This window comes from Telmatherina bonti, assembly GCF_933228915.1.
Source record: "Telmatherina bonti genome assembly, chromosome: 6".
NCBI classification, from domain to species: Eukaryota; Metazoa; Chordata; class Actinopteri; order Atheriniformes; family Telmatherinidae; genus Telmatherina; species Telmatherina bonti.
In genome coordinates, this window is record NC_136624.1 from 15901163 (window position 1) to 15928494 (window position 27332).

Below are 27332 nucleotides of genomic sequence, written 5' to 3' on the forward strand. Positions count from 1 at the left end.
CGCATGGAAGCATGATATTGGTGACATATGACATCATTTACATATGTGGGGGAAACCCTTCTCCTATCTGTTGCTTGTTTCTAATGCAGCATCAGCTCCCTGATAGAGAGATAAACTGAGGAACCTATGATACGGAGATTGTTTCACTGGCACAGAGAAACGTTTTCCAAAAGTGTAATTGTGAGCGTTAGACTGTTTCTTGGCAGCAGTTCTAACCAGCGCAATCAAAACTCAAATATGCTTCTCATTATTTAAAATTGGTGCTTCATCAAGTGGAAGGGTGTCAGCTGGACGACATTCAAGGTCAGCGCTGCAAAAAAACAAAACAAAACAGACACTCCTGGATACGCCATGAAGCAGGTGAACAGAAAGTGTGCATGAACTCATCATGAACACCAGATGTAGACCATTATTATTTTCAGCTAACTGAGTTATCAACCTAATATGGACACAGAAAAACCACAGTGTTACACTGCACTTTATTGTACAAGAGTTTTATAAGAGGATTTATATTGACACACACACTCTCACTATAAGCCATCTTCAATTACCATGCTGGGACCCCTAACAAAGTGAAGTAAAAAAAAGTTCCCTCATATACCTCTCTCCCATGTGGTGGTGTTACATGGATCAGTTTAGTGTGTGCTTTGTGTCATCTGACAACAAAGTCCCAGGATGTGCAGCGTAAAACTTTAATGTGGCCACAGTTTCTACTCAAACACACACACACACACACACTCACACACACAGATACCTGCACAGAGCTCTCTACAAATACACAAGTGATGTGCATTAAAGCAGAGCTCTGTGTGTAAACAGTTACAGCAGAAATATGATGTGTTTAAGCTCATGGCCTCCTCCAGCTTGTAGCAGATCGGTTTCATCCATCATTGTGGCATCTGAGGGGTCTCTGCATGAAAAAAGTGAAATATTAAGATGTAGTCCGTGTCAATACCTTTTACACTTTTGGAAACGATTCTTCATCCATTTCCTAATCTGGGATCATGTAAAGGTGGGGGACGCTTCCAAGCCAAATCACGTGTTTAAGTTCAATGACTGATGTCTTCTCCTTGTGCCATTTTGTTTCTCATGTCACTCCTGAGTTTCCAGGTTAGAGAAATGACAGATGCCATGCAGGTGGAATGTGTCTGTTCATTTTAACTTGATTCCAGCAGGTTGGTTTTTATTGTTTTACCTTTTGTGGGAGATCAGACACATACTTTGAAGACAGTGCAGATGTGATGTAGTTGCAATGACACTTCTTAATTTATTTCAATATTTTGGTGCTCTTTAAATCAGAAGATTGACATGAATAAAACCTGACAGCCTGTGAGGAGTGTTCATAATGTTAACGAATGAAGAATCATCGTGATAACCGTGATTATGTTTTGCTGTCATCTGATGGTCCGAGCTGGAAAAATAAAAGTTTTGAAGTGCAGTTTCTCGTCCTTGGGATGCTGCAGGGCAAAAACAGCTCAAGGAAAGTGCATAATTAACGTCAGAATGAGGAGTTTTAAGGCCGGGAATTTGTATGGTGGTGCTTTAATGAGGCTGGTTGATGTCATATATTAAAAAAAAAAAAACAACAAAAAAAAACAAAAACTCCAAACTAAGCTGCTAGTATAAATAAAGCAACAGCATATGCTGTCACAGCTCATGCACACGTTTAAGAACATTGTTTAACAAACTGTTTGCAATCTCCTGGTTTAATGGGTTCCTACCAACCACTCAAACATAAAACAAAACAAACTAAAACTGTCAGATTGCTCACCACTGTGCTGGGGGGGCGGGGGGGGATTTGGATCCTTATCAGCTCATTATTTTTTTATTCTTATTCAATCTGTTTTTTACTTTTTAAATTGCAGCATTGTGCACTCTGCAAACTTTGGTTTTCTGCTTTCCTCCATGGCCTGTTGTCTTTATCACTCCACCTGGAGTTCCTCCTCTTTCCTGACATCTCTATTCCTTCTTTTCATCCCTGCGCCCTCCGTAGTCTCACATTTTCATTGTTGTTGTTGTTTCACGAAGGTCATCTAAAGCAGATTATTAACCATCCTGTCTGTGTAAAGTCTGTGTTCTTTGAGTGGTGAACATGTGAGTCTTTATGAGGATTGTGTGAATGTTGTGTAAAATATCCAACATTCTGTTTTCTTATAAGCTAGCTTCTATTTTTTTGTTCAATTTTGCAAATCTCATTGCATATGTGGTTGTTGTTCATGTTGTAAAACAGCTTGAATCAGCAGAAATATGTCTGACTTTCAGTGAAAGTGCCCCCCCCCCATGTCATGAGGTGCCAGGTTGTGTGCCACCGGGTGGCCCCTGTCGCTCTCTGCTGTGAATGAACTGGCACGGGAAGGGATGATGGAGGGATGATGGGGGGAAACAGGTGGAAAGAGGGGGGTGATTGAGTGATTTTGCGCTCTCATCCTGTGGCGTAACATCAGGAAAAGTTGTTGAATATAAATGGTGTTAATGGAGAGTGGAGTCAGTTGAATCAGTTGGAGGAATTGTTGCCAGGCTGCAGTTAAAGGACGGAGTCAGACTCAACGTATCTACCGTGTCTCCTAACAGTGTGCTCTTGCATGTGACTGGTTTGCAAATAATGTTGATGTTTTTTCAACACAAAAGAAAAAAAAAACAAAAAAAAACAAAAAAACACATAAAATCTATCTTTGACATGTTTATTCCAATTTCCTCTAAACAAAGAACAACAATCGAATCAGACTAGTGACATTTTGACATTTTGTCTGCTGCCACTTCATCACTACTGGAAAATATGAAGTGCACTTTACTTAGATGGAGATGAAAACACTAAACATTTGACCCACAATAAAAAGAGAAAACTGCACATTTCAATACAACTGAAGCCTCTGTTGGTGTTCTGTGCTTTTAAAGTATGTGTTCCTGTTCGTTTTGCCTTTATTTTTCACTCTCTTTGTAACAAAATAGCACAAATTCATGAGTTATTGGAGAAATTATATTATTCTGCCTGTTTAAATTTGCTTTTCAAAACATACACAACACTCTTACCTCATGTTAGATGTGTAGACATGCTTTTTGTTTCTCCTGAAGTCACAAAGGCAACGACTCAGACTCTCACAAACAACCTTCATATAGATAAGATGTATGAGTCTGCCATGACTGACAGTTGATTCATTGGTCCCGCAGCTATCATACATATTCTAAAAGAGCCATAAGGAAAACAAAACAGTAAAAAAAAAAAAAAAAAAAAAAAAGAAAACCACTTGGAGTGAGATCAGAAATTTGTTTTTTGTCAGAAGGAGGAGAGGGACCATTTCTCTTAGCAGGCATAACGTAGCTGTCAAGTGACAAAGCACCTGTCACAGAAAAACAATCAGATCCATGCGAAGAAAATAAAAAAACCTCCGTCTCAAAATGACTTTTATTCACAGTAGTTTGAGGAGATCAATGCAAAGCTGGTCCTTCATCATGCATGCGTTTCTTTCTAAGCATCTTTATCTCCAACCTGTCAGCATAAAGGAGTTTTCCAGCAGGCTTGTCTTCACAATTTCAGGCTGAAACGACTTACTCTTTCTGTCTAGTATGGAATGATTGTGCTTGAATTTTTTCTTTTTTCTTTTTTTTTTTTTTTTTGTGTACATTGACACCAGAGCAGCCTATGCATGGGAATCAAGGTCGTACACTTCTTTTGGTTTGGTTTGCTTTAAGGCTGCCATTTAATTAAGAAAACTAAAAAAACCACGAACCAAGAAGATAAAAGGCTGGAAGAAGAAGAAAACTTGGATCCTTGATTGCTCAGGACTGAAAATGGAAACTCTTCTGTCGACAGTGGAGCAACACCATGCAAGCTTCATGTTTCTGTTTGTACAGTATTCAGACCTAATACAGATTTCACAAGTAGTTGATCAATATGAGCACCAGAAAAGACAGCAAGCTAGCCAGCTGTTGCACTGCAGCACTTCCTACCTCTAGTTCACTGGATGGTCCGATTGCTTTCACGCTAAAAGTCAATTATGGCAGAGTTCACTTGCAAGTGGGTCAGAGACCTCCAGTTTATATCTAGGCAGCTGGCTGGCTCAGACCAGTAGCTTCCAACTGAAAGGTTGCTGTTCTTGGTGTCCTAAGTGTCCTTGAGCAAGATACTGAACCCTGCATCAGCCTCCGATGTGCCTACTGGGGTGTGAGTGTAAAGCACTTTATACAATACAAGTCAGTTTAGCATTTACTAGCATTCACAGTTACCCAAACAAAAATAAACTCTGCATGAAAGCAGACAAGGGTTCATTTAGAGTGGACCAAACACTGACAGTGTGAATGTGCTCTTTGCTAAAACACAGAGGTCTTTCTTTGTTTGAATAACACATGCCTACATAGGTTACTGTTGCTGATTCTGGCTGAATGCAAAAAATCACCAAATTAAGGCCAAAAGCTTAATCTTGAGCTCATCTTGGTCGTGTCGTGATCTTGAGAAAAGGAAAGGCAAGTTTTTTTTTAGAGATGATTTAAATAATTATTTAATTTGTGTCAATTAAACTTTATGATTTTGAGGTGATGACATAGAAATAATTGCAGGTATGGCCTTTTTGCTGTAGAAAAAGTAGAAAAAAGTTTTTGTTTTTTTTGTTTTACAAAAAACTGAAACCTTAGCAATCTGAAATAACAATATAATAAGCCTCAGTTATAAAGTATCAAGAGCAAAGTAAAGATGAAAGCTTGTTCTTTTCTAAGTATCTCCAAGGCAGGTTTTTCTTCTTATTATTGCACAGTGTGTCATTATTGCTGTCCAAGGTGCTGATCCCGGGGCCATCAGAAAAGCAGGAGCTGTCTGTGGTAATTACTGCAGTTCATGCTGATGAGCAGGATGCTCGCAGGCGCAGGCAGTCTGATGACAAACAGGAAAAGTCCAATTAATTTCCCTGTCATTGTTTCCATCTGCTCCTGCTGCTCTTTAACGGAGTCCGTCTCAGACTTGCGGTGCAGTGCCGAGACAGCTTTGCTTGTTTGTCAGATGTGTATACTGCTGCCTGGCTTGTAAACAGCGTAACCACGAGTCATTCTTATTCTGTGGATCAGCAGGGGGATCTTTTACACATACTTATTGTTTGCTTACATCATTTCTAATAAATAGTCTTGATGTTTAAACAACTCAAGGTGCTTCATGATGCCTCATTTTCACCCTTTCAACACATTTGTGAATAATCTCTAGTTATCGTCCTGACAGATTTCCTTACAGTATTTGTAACATACTTGGTAGAAAAAATGTTTTCTAAACTTTGTTCTAAATGCAAGAAAATTGGTCTTTGGTGGACTATTTCTTTGTTGCCATTCCACACCATCAATGTGGTAAATGGCCGGTACCACAAGCTGTGACCCTCCAAGATGACAAGGCTTACCCCCTCAAATGCATTGTCTTTACAAATAAACAGTCTTTCCATCAGTAAAAGGTTTATTATAATTTTTACCGCAAACATTCATGTTTTACATTTTTGCACGTTTATTTGATCAACATTTCATCATTTGATTATGTTAACTTTACATTCCATTGCATCCATACATTTCAGATGGTTTTGTTATATTTCACACCATGGATAACTGCTACAATCTGATCTCGGGTTGAATAAAGAAAGGAAGGAGCTATAAAACACCCTCTGCTGTTAGACCTGACAGAGGCCATTTGTTAAAAGGACATAATATGAAAGTCGACTGAAAAAGTAGCTGTCAGCAACATGTCAACAAAGTGATGGATTAGTAGTAAAAGTAAAGAATTTTCTCTTTAAGATGTCTCCGAGATGTTTCGTTGGAAATGTGAAATGCCTTCTTTTGTCACTCAGCATTTCCATCACTGAATCCACTAAACTGTAACTGACATGCTTTGGCAGTTAGATTGTATTGATAGTATGCTTTTCTACACCTAAAGAATCGTTATACCAATAACAAGTCAAATAAAAAGGGAACAAAAAAAATCCACTGGTAGAAGCTGATTTTTTCCAACAAATTCATTAATGTTTTTATTTGAAAAAATCAATTGAGGTTTGATATGTTGCAGAACAGGTGGTGCATAATGAAAAGACACATTTTAAATTGTGCTTTTTTTTTTCTTTTTTTCTTTTTTTTTTCAAATAGCACTCGGCAGCCCTGAGGAGGGAGGGATTTCCAGAAAATTCATTCTTTAGTTCAAGTATTATGCTCTTCAGGGCCATTGATTGGACTTAAATATAGTTTTCAAGAGAAAATGAATTCTGTGAGGCTGCGATGAGCTCAGTGTGGGTGCATTTACAGTCAAAGCATTTATTTTCAAATTGGCTGTGAAGCCGAGCTGCATAATTCAGGGACATGTTTTACTGACTCAAAGTGGAATATTTTAACAGTGAACAATCAACATTTCCTGAACTGACTTCCCCTGTTTCCATTTCACAGCTCCCCCCACGCCCATTGCACCACCGGAGCTTCTTGCTGTTGGTGCTACCTACCTTTGGATCAAACCCAATGCCAACAGCATCATTGGCGACGGGCCCATAATCCTGAAGGAAGTGCGATACCGAACCACCACGGGAAACTGGATGGAGACTCACGTGGTCGACTCCCCAACTTATAAACTGTGGCATCTGGACCCAGATGTGGAGTACGAGATCAAAGTCCTGTTGTCTCGACCTGGGGAAGGAGGAACGGGACCACCGGGGCCACCACTGGTCACCAGAACCAAATGTGCTGGTAAGTCATGTTATTTTGTTTACCTTATGTATCATTATCTTTGCTTGGTATGAGAAACAAGTTTTTATTTGTGTGCTTTTTTTTTCCTTACTTAATGACAATTTCGTCTTGGTTGATATTTTTGTATGGGTACTTTGGAAGTACTTCTTAATTAATTTGCATTACAAGTGGGACCTTAATACTCAAATTAGTCAGAAGTGTAGAAGTAAATGAATGGAGGTGGTGTTGCAGGATGCATGTGTATGCATGGGTTGGTTCAAGCTGTGCATTGTCAGGAAAGGTGTTGGGAGTATTACAAAATTATCAGCTTTCTATGGCTGTGAATTTATTGACTATCAACACTCTCCTGGCTGATGATTGAAACCGTCTCGACCGCTGTCCCTGTCACACGCGATGGCTCTGAGGTTTGATTTGAAGGAAGTTTAGCATGCAGACAAATTCTTCGGTTCATATATTTGTTTTTTCTTTTCTTCAAGAGATCAGAGTTTCATGTTGTTAAGCCTTGCGCTACCTTGGTCTGCTTTTTGTGTGCTACTACCATGGATCCGTTCTCAGTTTGCTTCTGATAAAGGCATCATGAACCAGTTGGAGTTTTGAACAATGCACATTAATGTTTTTTAGGCAAAGTTAACTGCCATTGTATGTTTTGGAATTTGGTGCTAACAAACAAACCCAGATGAACTCTTCTTCTCCCCCACCCCCGAGCTACACCGGCAACTCTGTGATGACATGCTGTCATTTCCCTTTGAGAGTTAATAAGGCATTTTCCATTTAATTTCACCTTGCACATAATCGTAACTGTGAGCAGATAAATTAGTTGTTGTTTGCATACTTTTAGGTTGTTAAAAGGAAGTTAAAAGAAAGGAGTTGTCTGACAGGAAAACAGGCTGCTAGGAAAAGGAACGAGAGTGAATGAGGAAAAATGGACAAAAAATGCTCTTCTTTTTTTTTTTTTCTTCCTGCGGATGAGAGGACAAATCAGAGATGATGATAATTGGATGCTAAGAAGGTGTCTCAGAGATGAAGGAGAGCTGGTGTGTGCAGACTGGAGGAAGAGGAGGTTGGTGAGGTGAGCTGGGGGCAATCATGGCCGATAATGAGTATCCCAGCAGGGGTGTAAGGACACAACAAGTGACAGTTCATTTGATTAAGTGACAGCCCATCAAATCTCTGATGGCCTGTGTGTGTGTGTATGTAAGTGTGTGCCTGCGTGTGCATGGGGTGTACTACTTAAGCAAGCAGGTGGCCTCCATCATCACCATCATTACCTGACTGCTACTCACCACTGCAGACAATGTTCTTTTCTTCTATCTGTTGACAAAATGCTCTCAGTTCTCTTTAATCTTTCCTTTTTTTGTTTTGTCCCTTTTAGATGCATTTTTCAAAATATTTTTTTTATTCATTCATTTTTTTCAAGCCACTTTATGTCACACACTCCTCTTCTTGTTTTTTTAAATGTTATTCTTTATGAAAAAACAGGATTTTTTTCTTCTTTATTGTGGACCACTGACCCTCTCCTTGGGCTTCTGTGGTTAACACTGGGCTCTGCACTCCCCATGCCTGTATCTCAGAGACACACACGTATGAACAATCAGCTAACTAAAAACATAGCCAGCGATCATTTCATTTGTATGCAACATATGCTTCCCCTACACACCCAATCCTCTTTTCCTTCCTTGGTTTTACTTTTTTATTTAAATGTACATCCATCTATCTCATTCTCTCTTTTTTCTCCTTTCTCAAGTTTTTTTTTTTACTGTTCTTGCTTGGCTCATGTTTACTGCACCATCTTTTCTTCCATTCAAGGCTCTGTCTGTTAGCATTTTGTAATGCATGTTTCGCTTGTCAAATTTTTTTTACATTTACTTTCGTTCAAATTTTGTCATCTCTTATTCGTTGGGTCAAGTTTTAGTCTTTTGAAAGTCAACATTTGCAGTTCAGGTCACCTTTACAACAACAGGAATGTTGGTGTTTTTGTCAGGACTTCTGGCCCACCTCAGCAGGAATAAGTCCTGTATACTCTGCACATTGCAAGCGTCCCAGATGAGACATAAACAACATGAACGAAATGCAGTAATATATATATATATATATATATATATATATATATATATATATATATATATATATATATATATATATATATATATATATATATATATATATATATATATATATAAAAAATAAAAAATAAAAACCTGTAGTGAGGTTTACTTTTAAGATGCATTGCTATGGTGTGCTGGGAGCATCTTCAGAGATCAGCAGGTTTCGAGCCTTTAAGCTCACACCCCCTCACCCAGGTGACCCAACTGGGGTTATTAGACCGTTTTTTTTAAACCAAAAAAAACCTTAAACCTTGTGGCTTTCTCTGCAGCTTCTTTGATGACACGTATGCAGATATGTACCTGCATGTGTATGTGTATACTGTCTGCCGCAGTCTTTTTACTTTGAGGTAATCGGGAGATTAAAATATGTTAAAAACACCACTTCCATCTCATTTTCTGCTTATCTTGACCTTCCCTCTACTTCCATGGTGGTGCCCTCATCGTAGATAACAAAGCTTTCTATGATGCCTTTGAATTTCCCTACCCTGTCCAAGGCTCTCAACTCTTCTTTCATTCATCAAAGACAGGTATTGATATGATGTGTGTCAAAAGGTCCATTAATTTGAAGCAGTTGGACTCTGTAGTTCTTGATCAAACGTGACCCAATCAGGGTAAACTGTGCATTTTATTCTGTGCTGCTTTCTTTCTCACCTTTCTTTCTTCTTCTGTTCCTTTGTTCCACTGGGGGACTTCACATTTATCATTACAGCTTTGATTTAAAGAAGGACACCATCAAAGCCTGACTTCTGTTAATTTGCCTCCGTAAACACACACACAGACACACTTACCCAGGTTGCAACTATAAAATGTCGAACATAATCGTGTGTTTGTGTACACTTGTCATAATGAGGTTAAACTCTTAACTGGGCACCTATTTGTGGGAACTTCTGGCGAGTGTGTTTACATTAATGTCGTCTTCTGAGTACAAGTAAGTCCGTTGGAGTTAGGACTCGGTTTTAGGGTCGAGTTAGGGCTATGGTCAGGGTATTGGTTAGATATTCAGTTTTAACGGGTAACATGAGGGTATAAAAGTAATGAATGTAATGTTCTATCTCACACACAAACACACACACACACACACACACACACACACACACACACACACACACACACACACACACACGCACAGTCTAAGACTCCCTGCCATGCCCACTTTAGGACCTCCCACTTTTCCCTCACAAACACTTTTTTTTTTTTTTTTTTCAAACTTCAGAATTTTCTCTTCTCCAGGACAAAACTTCAAATAGAGGACACCCCTCAAATTACAGAACAATTTGTGTGAGACGTGTGTGTGTGTGTGTGTGTGTGTGTGTGTGTACCTCAAGTGCATGTAGACAAGCAGATGTGGGATACAGAATATGAAGCTTTGGGAGGGATGGCATGAGACAGTCATTCAGGTCTCTGCAGAAACATGTATAATATGTAGAGATGACTGCTGTGTGGAAAAGGTAAACTAAACACTGACTAGGAAAAGATAGGGAAAAAAAGGGAAGAATCCATCCAGGAAAGGGATGAGGAGTGAGTGAAAGAGAGGTTGCTGATGTGAAGTGAAATGCTGCAGAGGTGGTGGTCATGTTGTGTTTGTGTGTAACACATAGAAGAAAGAAACATGTGTTTCTGGACTAGTGGCACACTGTTGAGCTGTCACAGCAATTCTGTGCATGTGTGTGTGTTGAGTGTGTGTGATGGAATTGGAGCAGGCAGGTATGACAGATGTTTGAGAGCCTGCTTGCTGTTGGCGATGTTTGGTGTGTGTGTGTGTGCAGGCTGATGTGTGTTTGTTTCCACACCTTCTGTGTTCACCTTTCTGTTCACGTTAGGATCCATAGCCCTCTCAGGACTCGCATACAGACTCAGTCGTCCTCTAAAAGCACCTTTTTTTTTTTTTTTTAAAAAAAAAAAATGTTTTTAAGCCTTTTTTCATTGATAGTTATTGTAAAAAATAGTTTTGCTTAAGAGAAAGAATTACGATCATTTTTTTGCTTTGCATGCACTTTACAAACTTTGTTGCAAGTAGCATTTATTTAGTGTGACTAATGCCAGTGATAACATAAACCCTCTTGCTCTTATTACGTTATTATTCCAAAGCATCACATAAACTGCAATAAAAATATTAAAGCACAGAAGTTTGCATCTTTATTTGGTTTAGTTTGCTTTCAAACGACGCTCCAGTCAAGCAGACTTAACTGTCTGGACTGTCATGCAGTTACAGCATCTGTTTACCAGGACAGATATCCCCCAATATGACCATGGTCCAAGGAAAAAAAAAATAAAATAAAAAAAAAAGACAAAGAAAAATCCGTTAACTGATTGGTCAGGAACAAAAATAACTTGCGCACTAAAAGTTTTAAATATTTGTTCAGACCTGAATCTGAACAAATAAAACAAACATGTTCTGTTTGAGTATCTTTAAAACAGCATCCTGACACTTTTAGCAGATAAACCAGATTCACCTCTTTCCTCTGCGTGGTATCTGGTTGTTGTTACTTAACTCTGTTTCCACCATGAGAACCAAATCAAGCACTTAAAATTGTTAATTGGGGACTCTGGCCCAACTTAACCTCACTGCTGTAGAGCAATGAAGAGAGCAGGATGAGGATATCGTGTGCAAGAACTTGTATAAGATTAATCCCAGTTCCGAGCTCTTTTATCTTAAAAAAGGGGGCCATTATATAGTACTTCCACTTAAAAAAATAAACAATAGGTTGTAGTAAAACATTTACATTTTGAGTCTTCTATAGAAGTGAATCAAGGTCATTTTTGTAACATTTGCTATAATCTCAGTGATCACCGAGGAATAATTGTTACATCAACTTTGATGATCGATAGACCAATAACTAAAGAATAAAAACAGGATTGTAATAAAGTTTTTAACACATTTTCTGTTGTCATGTTGCTGTTGACAGTGAAGGTTGATGAGACAGAGGACTTATTTGCTTCCTTTGCCAAAACCTTGATGCTAACAATTTAACCACGTGTCGGTCAAAACACTCAACAAGTGTAGCATGTTCTTTTGCAACATTTTCATTTCCCAGACAAAAAAACTCAATTTGGGAATTTAGAAATTTCAACTTAGACTTCTCTGAGCTCTTGTTTCCTCTCTTGTCAGCTGGAATTGGGAATTTGGTAAAGTTGACTGAACAAAGCGAGCTGTTTGTAAGAGAAAGGTTTAGTTGTGGTACTAACGTCCGTGAATGATAAATAACTCTCAGACACTGTAACTTCAGCCTTTTGAAATTGCCTGAACTCTATAAAACTATCCCAGAGGGATTTATTAGTGAAGGAATCTGGCACAAACCAAGGTAAATCTTCCTCAATGCTGGAGCTGGCTGCATGGTGGCTTTTGTTTTAAAATACGTTTCAGGTCATTTAATCCAAAGTCGGAAACTCTGGGTATCGCATGTCTTCTCTAGCGTGGCGCATTTAGCTATGAATGCTGTGGATAGTAGATTGGAGAGGCGAAGCGAAATGATCTCTCCCTTCGCTCGAGGTGAAGAGAGGACATGGCCTTGATGCTGATTGATTATTTTTCTGCCATTAAGCGCTCCCTGTTTCCGTCGCGTCCTCATGCCTGCTTTCTTATTCCCTCATCTTCCTGCTCATCACTCTTTTCTTGTTTTTAAGGATTTCAAGCAATTCATCACCCTGCTTTTATTAGCATAATTTCCCTGTTTACCCATCCGTCTTTCAGTAAACAACACTCAATGGACCAGCTCCCTTACTTGTTCGGCGTTTGTGTGTTTGTGACCTTCATCTCTCAAGTTAGCAACATTGCTTTCCTGAAGACACTTGCCTACATTTTGACTTCTGTTTCACTCTTAATCTGTGTCCCTTCTCTTCTCCCTCATCCCCCTCTAGCCTTCATCTCAATCCCCCTTTTTATATAAGCTCTCCGTTACCTTAACATTAAATGTGGAAGTTGGCAATGGTCCTTGTCTCTATAAATATATGCTTTTTAACTCGACCAGCAAGCACACCTTTTACTAATCTCCTCTCCTTAGTTGTTCTCCTCCAACCTGTCTTTTTTTTTAAAGAATAATACTTCCATCTGAAGGATGATAATGTAAGTGCTGGCTAATATGTTACCCAATAAAGACGGCATTTAATTCACCCATAGTCCATAAATCTCTCCTCAGTATCTTTTCCTCTGACTTTCTCTCAACACACTGTTCTGTTTCACTTTTTCTTCTTTTATAGGAGGCAGATGCTAATGCGAGTGTTGGCTAATATGCAGCACTCTATTAAGACTTAATTCACCTGAGGTCATAAACTTCATCTCGGCATCATCTCCGCTCTCTTCATCTTGCCCGTTTCTTATAAGGTAGACCTGTTCTGTGAAGGATGGTAATGTGAATGTTGGCTAATGTGTTACTCCATAAAAATGGATTTTTAATTCACCTGCGGGCTGTATACTGATTTGGCTGACACCACCGCTCCATCATTCTGCCGAGTCAAGGAGTATAGATGCACTTAAGAGAGAGCACCCTTACTATGTCAAACTGTTCAAAGTTGTTTCAGGTATGAACTAAAAAAAAACACTCAGAGTGCAATCGTCCACCAAGCTGCCCATTTCCATCCATGTTGTGTAGAATTCTGTTCAAAAATACTTGTGCCCATCATTCCTTTTCAAACGAATCCCCTAACTGAATGTGATCTAAGTTAGACCAAGACCCATTCGCTGGAAAAAAAAAAAAAAAAAAAAGATCTGCTCAGTAATTTAAGTTGCTAAACTGACAGACAAGACGGACAGATAAGCGCAAGCTTATGTGGCTACTTAATAATGTGTATCAATCTGTCTGAAATAATCATGTTTTGTTGCAAATCAAAGGCCACAAATCTATTCAGCTCTTTCCTGTGACCTATGGATGTGAGACTGCAGCCCGAAGTCAGGAGCAAATGTCATCAAAGCATACAAGGTGGCTGCCCCTGGCCTGTAACCAACATCTGAATAAAACTTTCAGCTAATCTCCCATCACCTATCCCAAAGCGAGCACTGCCTGCTTCCAGCTGTATTTGCAGAATTTCTTCCCTGACCGTTATTAGTGAAAGCTGTTCCATTAACTTACCAGGATTTCTGCAGTACAGTCACACATGGTTGGAGTTTTCCTCTCTGGTAAAGCCTGACAACATTGATCCAGTGACACGTTCTGCCACTTTGATATCCTTACATCGTACAGTATTTAAATATTCAGGAGATCATAATGAAATGTTGTTCTGACTGCAGTGATGTGTTGGCCACAGCTTTCTCTTCAGCCCCAGCCTCTGACTCCAGTGACCTGTGTAGAGTTGATAGAGGCCTGACATTCCCACTTGTTTCTGCTCTAAATTTAAGGAGACATCTGTCATTAAGACCAGTCCACTAAACATTTAATCCTAATCTTTCTTTATAGGTTGGCTGCTAAAGCCATGAGAAAAACAATTAAATAAGTTCATATATGAATAGAATCTACACGTAGTACTTGTCAGCTTTATTTCAGTTGAAAATATCTCCGTTAAAGCTTTGCTTTGGACACACATAAAATGGTGACTCCAACGGAGGATCATAATGTAAAACAGGTTGGAGTGTCCCTTTGTCAGTCCATTAATGGTCAAATTTAATGGAAAATGGAAAAATATATAACATATAGTTTAAAAAACAAATAATAAAGTAAACTGTGATGAAATATTTGTATTGAAAAATTGTTGTATAAATAAAGGATGCATATAAAGTTCAAAAATAGACTTAATAAGCAAAATACAAATACAAATTCTTAAATAATGGCAAGGATATCTGTTGGACTGGAAACAGAAGAATGTTGCACTGGCCATGGAAAATGACTGCCCAGTCAGTGGTTATTGGCCAAGAATAGAACAGACTGTCAGATGTGAATGTGACAACATTTTCTTTTGTTGTTTTTAATGTTTTCTGGTAGCTGAGCGCAGCGATGACTTTTTTTTTTTTTTTTTTTTTTTTTTTTAGCTGTTTTTACTTTATCACAGAAGTTTGAGTGATAATGGTAATTTCCTTCCCTTTGACCCGCTGCTTCGTCCCCTGCTTGGCTATACTTAAGGCATTTTCACACATCCTTGCTGCTTTCTGACAAAAACACACAAGCCGAACATCTTGAACTAGAGCAGCATCTTTTTGTCATTTCACGGCACACTGAAAAGGAGGCCTTCATTTGTCAAGGAGTTCATCTCCACCATGCTAAGAGCAAGTGCACCATTCACATGGTGGTACAAAGTGGCTGGTTAGGATGATTAAAACCTCTAGTTTGGGGGTCAAGTTGCAGGACTCTCTTGTTGCTTCGCAGCACAGATTGAAACCATCCACCCATCCATCCAACCTTTTACTATACCTGCAGCATCTGTGAGGCAGCAGTAATAACCACCGCATCCACACAGAAACTAGTCATTTTATTTATCTTAAAAATGTGACTGCTCATACACGTACAGTAGCTATACTTAGATGAAGGCAAATTTGACCTAAAATCTGTGTATAATTCTGTGAATAGTGCTAAATGATAGGTCCTTGTTAAATTCAACTTGCAATTGTAATTAGCAATTTGTAAAACCATTTACAATTTATGCAACGCTTGAACAGATGAAATGATCATTTATTTGATTTTCAGTCAAACTATCTGAGCAATAAATGTTTAATTAACATATCAGTTTTCAGTATATTGATGTATGTGTCTACAGTAGACTGGAAACCTGTCCAGGGTGTACCCTGCCTCTTCCCCAATGATTGCTGGTATGGCCTCCAGCTTTCCAACATTGGATGGATAGATGGATGGATGAATGGATGGATGGAAGGATGGATGGATAGGTGGATGGATGGATGGATGGATGGATGGATGTTGTAGTTACAACTGACTGTTGTTAGATTCATAGGTTTTAATCCATTTGTTACGTGAACATTTCAACCTGGAAGACTCTTACTTCTGAGACTAAAACTGCTGCAAACACATTTAAATCCAAACTTCATTCATTGTTTGGCAGATCGGAATGATCTAAGGTATTACCAATTAATGTTTTTGCATCAAACCAACTCTTCACCTCTCCTTTAAGCTTACCGCAAAGAGGGCATCTCTCTTTAGGATGTTTTAGACATGTTCCTAACAGAATTTACTTGTGAGAAACCTGAAAATATAGATGGCAACAGTAGCAGGGTACCCCCTAAAATGGTGGAGAAAGTGCGATGACATCATATGCACATTCTCTGCTGTATATTATACCAAACACTGTTTAATTAATTAGCCATACATGTGCAAAGAGAAACTTAAGACCGTCTGCATATTTTTTTGACACTGTGTGAAGGACGGTGTTGTCTACATTGTTACAAGTTAAATATGAAAACTGTGTTGTACAGTTATAGTTTTTATAAGATTGAAAGATCTTTATCATTAGATTGGTAGAGATGATAAGACAGAGGACGGCCTGTAGACCAGATCACCTCAAAATTGCTATAAAAAACACATCAGATGCACTCACAAATACTCCCGTCTATTTTTCATTATCTACTGCTGGGATGCCCTTGAGCATTGCACCCATTCCCTCTATTAAAGCCTCTATTTTATGGGAGTTTGTGATCCACTGAGGGTGTTTATTATGCCAGGCTCAACTTCTGGCCAAGCTACAGACTATTTAGCTTCTGTACATCACGGCTGTACCTGATTTACAGTGGTAATAGTAACTGGGAATTCTAAGTTTACTTTGTGTAGGAGTGAAAAATAGGAGCAGGCTTATGGAGCTATAAGACATTCACTCAAAAGCTTAAGACATCTAGCTCATTAAACCAACAATGTAAATGTCCCAGAGGCCTTGTATTCACTGGCCTTCAAAGTGTAATTGCAACCAAATAACAACATAAATCCAGATAAAGCTGCCTAGATACACCAAAAAAACAAAAAACAAACAAAAAAAAAAACACTTAAAATCTTCCTAGTAACAGCTCTTTATTCTGAGGGTGTGTTACATGCTCGACACCGTGGAGCAGGGGGAGGTAGAGGTGTGAAGTTTGTCTGAGCGATGAAGTGAGAACTACTTAAAAACCAGTGTCAGACATGAAAACATGAAGACATGGTGAGATTATTCAGCACAAAGAAATAGATGAGCACACATATGACGGCACACTGACACACAAAACAAACATGTTTATTTAAAACCTTTAAAAAAAAAAACATGTGTCATGCAATTGTATTTACTTGTAAGCCTAGTTGCTTGTGACTTTATGACAGAAAATACACATTTTACATGCACACTTTTTTTTTTTTTTTTTCACACCCACAGCAGTGTGGTGTTTGTAATCAACACCTCGGAAATCTGTGAGCAGGCAGGATGAGTAGCACTGGGGGTGAATGTGTGTGTGTGTGTGTGTCTGTGTTAGAGACAGCATTGTTAGAGAGGGGGAAAAACAAAAAAAGGGTGTTTAGAAAGGGAACAAACTTAGTACATCACATTCTTGTAATACGGAAAAGCTCAACAATCAACATGATCGGCGTTACGAGTATCCCCATCACGGCAGGAAGTCCACACTTCTGTAATCCCGTCGGTAAATCTTTTAAAAAAAGGAATGCATGTGTATCATCTCACTGCTACCTTTTACCTTACCTGCTTTTCTGCTACCTTCTGACACAAAAAACCATGAATTCTGTGTAGCACACTTATCTAAAAAGCTTCAATGTTTCCACACATGGACATAAAACTGGCTCTGGCGATGACTGCACATGTGAGCACCCACACACACACACACACACACATGCGGTAATGACTTGTGAAACGGTAGACAAGAGAAAGTGACAACACGTACACAACTCGCACGCACCAACTACACAGCCGAGAAAGCAGAGTTTGAGGAGGAAGCCAGTCAAGCACAAAAAGAAATGGAGGCTCTCTATTAGAAGAAAATATTTCCCATTTCCTGGCATGTTAGCTGATCTCTCTCTCTCTCTCTCTCTCTCTCACACACACACACACACACACACACACACGGAAAATGCTGCAGGGTTGTCCTTTGTTGCAAAGCCATCAGGATCCAATTTTCCCTTCATTAAGTCTGGTTAGGAGGCAGTATTCAGCCACGAGGTAGCCAGCCTCATTGCTGTCCCTGCACACACACACACGCACACACACACACACACACACATACAGTCTAAATGCCTGTTATCTTTCTCCAAACTGGAAACATTAATAAATACCTTGTAACAATAAAGCTAACACACACAAACACAACAATACACTCAGAAATAATTTTTTCCAAAGCAGGACGATGGGGCCACAGTTAACAAACACACTCTCACAAACACCCACACGTACAGCATGCCGAGTTTAGTAATGAAACTCCCAGGTCCCTTGGAGGAGAAATAACAAGGTCTCAGACGATGGAAGGAGAATCATAGTTTGTGTCTTTAATTGACCTGAACTATTACCACACATGATGGATGGATACACCGCTGTGCTCTCGCCCCCTCCCCCACACACACCTCCATGGGGGGAAGATTGCGCTGCTTGCAGTGAAACGAGCCAATCACTTTGCCATCTTACAAGTGAGCAGCAGCTACTGAGTGGTTGTTGTTCACATGTGGCATTAGCTGCAACAATAACTTTCAGCAGCACACAAGCCAATGCACAACGTTCAGATGTACACATCCTTCCCAGAAAGAGCTGCAAACACAAACAGCCAGAATCACTTTTACTGAGTTAACAACTGCTGTAGTTGGTCAAGAGGGATGGCCAAGTGGATGCCCCATGTCTGAACGGTACCTAAACTGCAGACAGGATGAAACCTATAAAATGCAGCAGGTCCAGCTTTAATTTGCACTCTTTGGTAATTGGCCTGTTGGGGCCGATTTGCAATGTTTCCAGGGCAACAAGCTTGTCTCTCTATATGCTCAGCAGGGGGTTTAACAGGCTGCAAAGATATGGAGTAGAGAAGAGCGTAGTTGACAAGTGGTTGTGCAGAGAGAGAGGTCAAAGAGGAGGAGGGAGTTGTGCAACTTGAAAATTGTTAGCTCTGATTAAAGGATTAAAGGCTGTACGATGAATCACATCCATTTTAGTTCATGCAGCGTGAACACAAAAGTACAATATTCTGGGCTGGTCTCTGGAAAATACATTCAGCACATCATATAAAGTTGTAAACAGGAGAGTGATCTGCATGAGGCTGGGATATTCTTGCTTTAAGCAACACTTCTGCACATGTATCATGGTCACCGCATGTTGCTGGCGTTTGTTTGGTACGTAGGCTGCTCGCCTCAACATGAGGTCTGTGTGCACCAGTTGCGTTATTTACTCTGCTGCATGAGCATGAATTATAACATAAACATGAGGTCAGAGGTAGTCCTGACCGATAATGAAAAAAAATCGGTTTTAGATTTTCTGAGCGATGTGGCGCTTTGGTTTGCGATTTCATGTTAACATTCCAGTTCCTGTTCAGTGTTTGTGATTAAATCTATTTTCTGTATGAATTAGAGGATTGTCACATGGCATGAATATAATTTATATTATAAAACTGACAAAAAAGTTGAGCTATGAACAGTTTCACTTACTGACGTTTCCTATAGAACAGATTTATTTGTCCTTGTGATAATAAACAAACAGTCTGCTATTTATCAGATTTTACACCAGAGCACTTTGTCTCTCTCTCTACATGATTTCCTTGCAAAGTTTCCCTCCTGCTGCCACACAGACATGTGCGTGGACATGCACGTGCGCACACTCCAACCAGTAAAGAAGGCATTTCAGACAATATCTGGCTCCGACCACCTTTAAAATCAGACGGAAATTCTTTTTTTTAACTTTTTCAGGGAGATGAAGATGGAAACACTCGTCATGGTGAGAAGTCCATGTCCATCAGATGCAGCTGAACAAGTTCAATCTACCATCAGTGTAGGAATTTCTGAGTCTCATTAGGGCCTTAAAAGCAAACCAATATTCTTTGAATATTTTATGAACATCAATATGTCATCTGTAAACCTGACCTCTATAAATATTTAAAGTGACTCCACACAGTGTCTTTATTTGCTCCATCAGGACAATTCAGAAGACTGCTTTCCATGCTCGGTGGATTTTGTCACAGCGTTTCAGTCATTTATAGAAACTTAGTCGGTGATACGGTTTGAAGATGAGACTCCACAGCTGGTTGTGTCTGTCACATGATGTTCAATTTAAACACATATCGTCAATAGTTTTTCGCCTTGTCTTAGTTAGTTGTTGAATCCTCTCACTGGGAACTCTCATATGGGCTTTATACCCCCCCCGCGATCCCATGCGAGGAGCGAAAGTGACATGCATTTTCTCTGCAAACACCCAGTTAGTCTGTGCTGTCTGCACTGTGTCTGCCTCATCTCCATTGCCTTCTCCCCAGCTGCGAGAAAGCAGATAGTAATAATAAGCAAGTGTGGAGAAGGAGACACAACACAAATCCAATGATAACATATTTGAGGCCTCAGATGGATCAGACTCACGATGGAATGTGTGATTTAACTTAACTAAAAAATAGTACTAATCTGTTCTGTAAGAAACAGCAAATAGGTCTGAAGCGAGTGAATTTGTAAAACTTCTGGAAGTTTGAAACCTGGATCAGACAACCTGTAAATTAATCAAACTCTTTAGCAGTTTATAAGTGCAATACCTTGTGTCTCAATTTTAGTTTAAAATGTATGAATCATTCAGCCTTAGTCAACTTAACGCAATGGTGGATAGTTCGGATGAGCACCTTTGGGGTGTGCGTATAAGTTACTTGTGTGTGTCCCTGCCTGGATACGTTGCCATAGAGATAGATTTGAAAGAGGTGATTGCTTGTGTGTCCACTTAAAATCCACTAGAATGTTATAGAATAAAAGTTGTCTGTCTAGAACTCATTGGAGTTTTTATTCTAATGAAGTTCTTTTATTTGACGTTGTAGATGAGTGGAAGGACATTCCTCTGTATGTTTTATCAGCTGAACAGTGATGAAATTAAATATTATAACAAATATAATTTCCTTTACTGTACTCAGTAAAAACCTGAACTGGAAGTTAGATCTGATGGAGTGTGAGGAATATTATGTCCTGCAGACAGCCCTCGTCTACATGGTGTATGTTTCCATGCATCTTCACGATAAATTAAACTGGAAAGTAAATTAATAAGTGATTCTATAGCTTTTTAAATGCAGTATTGAGTAAAGTAATCTCTTTACAATTTACAGAAGTAATGAGTGATAAGTTGCTAGTTACTTATTGGAGTAACGACCCCTGTTGGTAACACAAGGTAGAGGGTTTTAATTCATTCATTCAGACACACTTAGATACAAACATATTCAAGGTTTCTCTTTGCAGTAAAATTTGCCTTCATTCTCAAATGTGCATAAATAATTCAACCAATTTATTAGATATGTTTCCCACAAATGATTAATTTGAAGAAAGGATAACAGTGAGTTATGAAAAAGCAGGTGATTATGAAATTAAATGAAAAATACTTTATTAATTTATAATACTTTATTATAAATTATTAATTATGGAAGAGTTCAAGGGGTGGAGGACATTTAAAAGCTCAGATAAAAAGGAAGACACTTGATTAGTTTTAATATTCAGGATTATTGAAACCAACCTTTATTTTTTTATTTGTGACTCATCACCAGTTTAGTGTTGCAGCCATAGAGGTGAAGAAAACAAATTGCAGCTAAAAACTTCATTTTCTGAGGCAGGAAGTCAACGCCACAAATTGCTGAGCTGGACAATTGATGAAAATCAGGCCAATTTTCATCAACTCAACAAGAACGAGTATATCATTTTGATGATTGTGTGTGGTGGAGGATGTTTGGTCATATATCTGTGAAAGATCTTCTCAGATTGACATGCAGAGGCAGCTTCCAGTGTAATCACTGGTGGATGTCAAAGCTGATAGAAATCACGCCAGAAGTCAACTTCACAGAGCCAGGCATGTACCAGGCATGTAACAGTCTCAATTGAAGGGTATTCTATGTTTTCTATGACCGACTTTTAACTTTTCTTATTGTTTTTTTTTTTTTTTTTATATTTAAAATGTTTTTTATGAAATAATCAAGCAATAATCACAAATCCCTTCATTCATTTTGTATTGATCCTCTTAGATCAGCCTCTGTTAGAAACACCCAGAGAAAGCTCCGCCATATGTCCTGCCTGCAGGCTGCGTCGAAATGGTCAACCACTATACTGAACAGAGAATGTTCTCGTGAACGTGCACAACCTAGAGAAAATGACCAATCACTGGGTCTCTACCCCGGGACTTCAGTATAATTTCAAAGTAGAAAAAAATCTCTAAAACCAATTATTTCCATTGCCATGGAAAACCGAATGTAAAAGGTGCTGGAAAACTCAAACATGAGTTTTGGTGATTTAAAAAAAAAAAAAAAAAAAAAAAAAAGATTGCTGGGATATGCTCCAGCAGCCAAAAATTGCAGTTCACTCCATATCTGCTTGGATCTGCCTACAAAACAGCGAAATTCCCAGCGAGTCCCATGTCAAAAAGGCCAACTTCACATTAGAAATGAAAAATGTGTACAGCCTGGCCCAAAAACCAAACATTCAAGCTTACCTTCATGACAGCGGTGGGGGACTCACCCATAGGTTTCAGTAACAATCTATTTCTCTATGGACACATACAGTCTATGACACAAACATGAGTTAAGAAATGATGCCTTGCACACTGTAAAACTGAATTAAAAGCCTTTAACAGTCTTAAGAAGTTATTTAAAAGTAATTATGTTTTAAAATGAGTATGTTTGTACTGTGGGAATACGGAATGCCTAAAAAAGATCTTCATAAAATGGTGTTGCCCAAATGGCGAACCTCGGATGAAATCACACTCTGGAAGTCTTGCTTTAAAGTCTCTGAGTGGTCTACTGTTGTTCTTAAAGGGTCACTGGTTCTCTGACTGTCAGAGTGAATTGAAACAGAAAGAAACAATCTTGAGCTTGAGAGGCTGAAATGTTGCGACAGAAGAGAGGTCAACTCTGTCGATTTTTATAGATCCTCTGACAGACAAGATGCCTCACTGCGTGATCAAAGGGCAATATGGGTTGTCTTTCACTCTTTACAGCTCCTCTGATCAGACCAGTTCGAATACACATTCATGCCCTGAGGGAAAGGTGGACTAAAAGCTGTGTGCATTAGTGCATCTGGGGCCGTATTCATTAAACTGCTTAGAATTACGCCAAAGAAAATTGTTAAGAGTTGACTTTCAGAAAAAAACAAACAAAAAAAAAACCAAAAAAACAAACAAACAAAGAATTATTTCCTAAAGCTCCCTTTAAAAGTCACTTATGGAGTTTCTCACATAGTTTTAGCAAAATGTAGGATCTGAATCCGGACTTTTAGTCTCAGTGATTTTACAAGGTATGAGGTGCCGGACATGGAATTTTAGATGACATTACTTCAAAGCCCATTAAACTGACCAATTGGTGAATAGCACCATTATTATTATTTATTTTTTATTTTAGAGGGAAATGTCAGTGAGTTGTTTTATGGACAATGGACATTTGTATAATATATCTATATCTATATCTATATCTATATCTATATATCTATATATATATATATATATATATATATATATATATATATATATATATATATATATATATACATACAATTAATATACAAATGATTACTGACGTTGAATCTTGAACTTTTCAAATTTTAGTTTATTGTAAAAACTTGACATTTATTGCACTGTAACATGATACATTTTGCAAGTTACCAATACAAAGAAGTAGGACAACTTCTTTGTATTGGTAACTTAACTCTCCCAGTTCCAGTAGTGCATGTAGCATTTAGCATTTTAATGTTAGTTTTTGGGAGATATCAAGGCCATCAGCACAACCACTGGTACATGTTAACTTAAACACACCCAGACACACACATGAACCATCTCACTGAGTCCATACAGGTGACAAATTTCTCATAACAGTGTCACATTCCCGTGTGTGCAACAAAATATTAGAATAGAACAATTCATCCTCGCTGAACAGAACTGAAATATTTCTGCTTGACTAGAATTATTTCCTTAAAGTTTATTTTGTTTTCAATTTTCCCAAGTTGCAACTAAAAAATCACTCGGAGAGCACAAAACACCGAGGCCTTTAAAAAGTTCCTGGATCCAAACAGTGATCCGGATCAGCACCATAATTAAATCAGTTCTTCCTTTTCACATTTCCAACAACTCCTGAAAATTTCATGAAAGTCCGTCCAAAACGTTTTGAGTTATCCTGAACACTAACGGACAAACAGATAAACGCCAGGTAAAACATGACCCCCATGTCGTAGGTAATGAAATCTGCAGAACTTTGAGTCTCATTTTGAGGTCCTAATTTTGGATGATTCTCTACTCTTCCTGGTGAGATGATGCCCCTTCAGGAATTTTTTTCTAAAATTTTATCAAAAACATTATTTTGTTGTTTAAGCATTTGACATGATTACAAAGAAAATAGTTTCTTGTGTCTCAACTAAAAAATATCACGGTATTTGGAAATTTTTAGACACATTCTAAATGTTTTGCAGCTAAACAGCCAATGGTTCCACCAGCCTTCCTTTTAAAAAAGATGTGTTAAAGTTTTTATCTTCTATTTTAAGAATATTCTGGAGTGTCCCTTTTTGTTTAATGTAACTTTCTCTTTTTTTTAAATTTTTTTTACAACTTTAGTTATTTCAGCAGTTTCACAGTTAACATTTAAAGCAAGGACTTCATTTTGTTCACTTCTTGTATTTTTTTCTTTATGTTTGTTACCTTGTGCCATCATTCTCAAATGCACACTGATTAACTAAATTTAAGACAAACACTTATTTTTGTCAACATGTGACAATAAAGCTAGAGAACATTTCAATCTTACTGAATGTCCTTCACAGTTGGATTTACAGTGGAAATTACTTTCAGCACTTTCTTTCAGTGTCTTCTCAAGAGCAACAATATCAACAGAGAAAATTGTTGAATTCATAGAATAACAGCTGTGTTATAGGAAAAACTGCAATAGTAAATTACATTTAAATGGTGCCAAGCTCCATCCTGCTCCTGAGAAATGACCTTTCTCAAAAACAAGCTGATTGCAGTCACACTGACATCGGCACAGAACTCTCATTAGCATAGCACCTCCAGAAATAGCAGCTGGAGAGGCTCAAAAAACACCATCAAACAATGACTCTGACAATAATGAGAACAGGAGAGGTTTTAATGTTCGCATCTTGTGGCTTTTGGTCAAGGTGGTAATGAGTTGCTATGGTGATTAGGAGTTTACTAGCTTCTTGATTGGCACTTATTCAGAGCCCACTTAATGGTGTAAATATGTGAGAGACATTTGAAGAAGGTGTGTAAAGAGATGGAGATCTTGCAACCGGTACAAAGTGATGCGCTACAAAGGCAGCAGAGAGATGAGGCAGATGAAGATGAAGGCAGAGGAGGAACAGATGGAGTCAGAAAGGTATTGCTTTGTTGTGCTTAGGAGGAAACATAAATAGAAAGAAAAGAAAGCAAACTGAAAATCTGTTTTTGTATAAATGACATTAGGGATGTAGTGTTGAGTACTGTATTCCTCATCTCAAGTCAGACTACCAATCAAGGTTTTTTTTTCACAGTATGATCAGAATCAAGTTCACTGAATACACCTCACCTTCCGATTTCTATTGTTTTTATATCGGCTTAGTTTCCCATTCACTGCACGGTGATCGGCACATGTGTCAACTAGATAATCAGCATTTCTCACGAGGCATTCATAACGCAGCACCGACTGTCCTTGCATGTTTGCTACTCACCAATTTTGCTGAATCGTTGGGAGATGGTGACCAGTGACATGTTCCAGTCAAATCCCCACCTGTAGCCACGCTATGCTGTATTCAGTACCATTACTGATTCAGCAGAAGAATAACATTTTGTGACTGTATTTTATTTTAGATTTTACCATTTCACCATTGCAGTTAAACTTACATTATTTAAAAAAAAAAAAAAAAAAAATCTGTAAAATAATGTGATTAGCATTGATGTTTACATGTATAATTATAAATAATGTATATATATTTTTTAAATTACTTGAAAAAAATGGAAGTAACTTTTTTTTGCTTTTGGGTTGTGTTATAGAGGACATGGAATGTTTTCCTTCACGTCACTTGATTCACTTATCTGCACTTGGATGAATATCGGTTACTAATTCTGATCTGCAGATCCCCTTTTCCTCACAGAAACTAAATAACATTTTTCAGAGAACAACGAGTTTGTGTGTTACACTCAGCAACATCCCACTCCACAAATGGACACTTCTCTAAGTAGATTTGATGCACAGTGCTCCCTCTGCTCTGTGACAGGAAGTGATGTACACAGGGACACCATCTGATGTATTTGAGAGCTGAGATCACAAATCATCTAACAGAGCTGTTGAGGCTAAATCACATGGTTTATAGATGTGGCCTTCATGTCATACCTCACATACACATTGCCAGCTCCCTCTGCTTCACATCTCTGCAATAATTCCCATCTCTTCCAGGCTCACTTCAGATGGACATGTTGATGTCATTATTACTTACCAGAAACAATACAAACTGACCCCATTGTGATCTAGACTGGTGATTCCAACCAACCCACTACACTGTGTATTTAACAAAAAGTTCAGTTGGGTTAGACAATGTGCAACATGATCCGAATAATGGAAATCAATTTTTTTTTTTGTGTGTGTGTGTGTTTTGCATTAATCAGTTTAAGAAAAAAAATAGTGGTTCAGGTCCATGTTGCCTTCAGTTGTGTTTTAGTTTTTATATTTATTTGTTAGCTTTGGTTCTCTTATGTCCTTCTTTACTTCCTCCTCCTCCTTCTACTTCTTTTCTTCTCTTATCGTAGCGATTGTGCAATTGATCTATGGATGGCCATAAGGCATCCTTCTCTCTTTCATATCATATTATAACTTCTCCCCTGTGGAATAAATTTAATGAAAAAGGAATGAAAGAAATCTCCAGTCTGTCCGCTTGTTAAAGGGTTAAAATATTATTGGATATTTCAAGCTGCTCCAAGTCTGTGGTTCCCATGTACCGAGGAGCGAACAACGATGCAGACAGCTATCGTTGAGCGGCACGTTGAAGCCCTGTCTGGGGTCATGCTTTGGGCTTGCAGTGGGGGTACAGGTTGACAGAAAAAATGAACAGCAGAAGGAAAAATAGACTTAAGGCACACTTTTTTTTCCCCTTTTGCTCCACAGTCGATGTTGAAGGAATCTTAACAGTCAATGGGCTTGACATCCATTCCCTCACTGCCTGGGGAAACTAAAGCTTTGTCTGATCGGGCAAGCAAAATCAAATGTGATGTGTTCATTTAGTTTTGCTGGTTTAAAACCTATTTAATTACTGTCCTCCGTTAGCCATCTGTGATGTTTTGTGGCGTAACCTCTAACGACACCGTGCCCCATCACAGGATCCATCAGTCTGTTGTTGTGCCTCCAATCAAATTTCACTATCAAACAAGATACTTTATTTAAAATGTAATTTATTTTGTGGCATATTTAGATTCTTAGACAGGTGCAGCCTGAGAGTCCATCATTACTCAAGCTGTCAGCTCGCA

The 27332-nt window shown here is 38.5% G+C and overlaps 1 protein-coding gene across 1 annotated transcript in view; it reads left to right on the forward strand.

Moving 5' to 3' along the window:
- Window positions 1-27332, forward strand: part of ptprt (protein tyrosine phosphatase receptor type T) — a 251571-nt gene that overhangs the window by 20673 nt on the left and 203566 nt on the right. The window contains exon 6 of the mRNA XM_079241579.1: window positions 6400-6693. Coding sequence (XP_079097705.1) covers window positions 6400-6693 — 294 coding nt within the window. The remainder of the gene's footprint in view (window positions 1-6399; window positions 6694-27332) is intronic.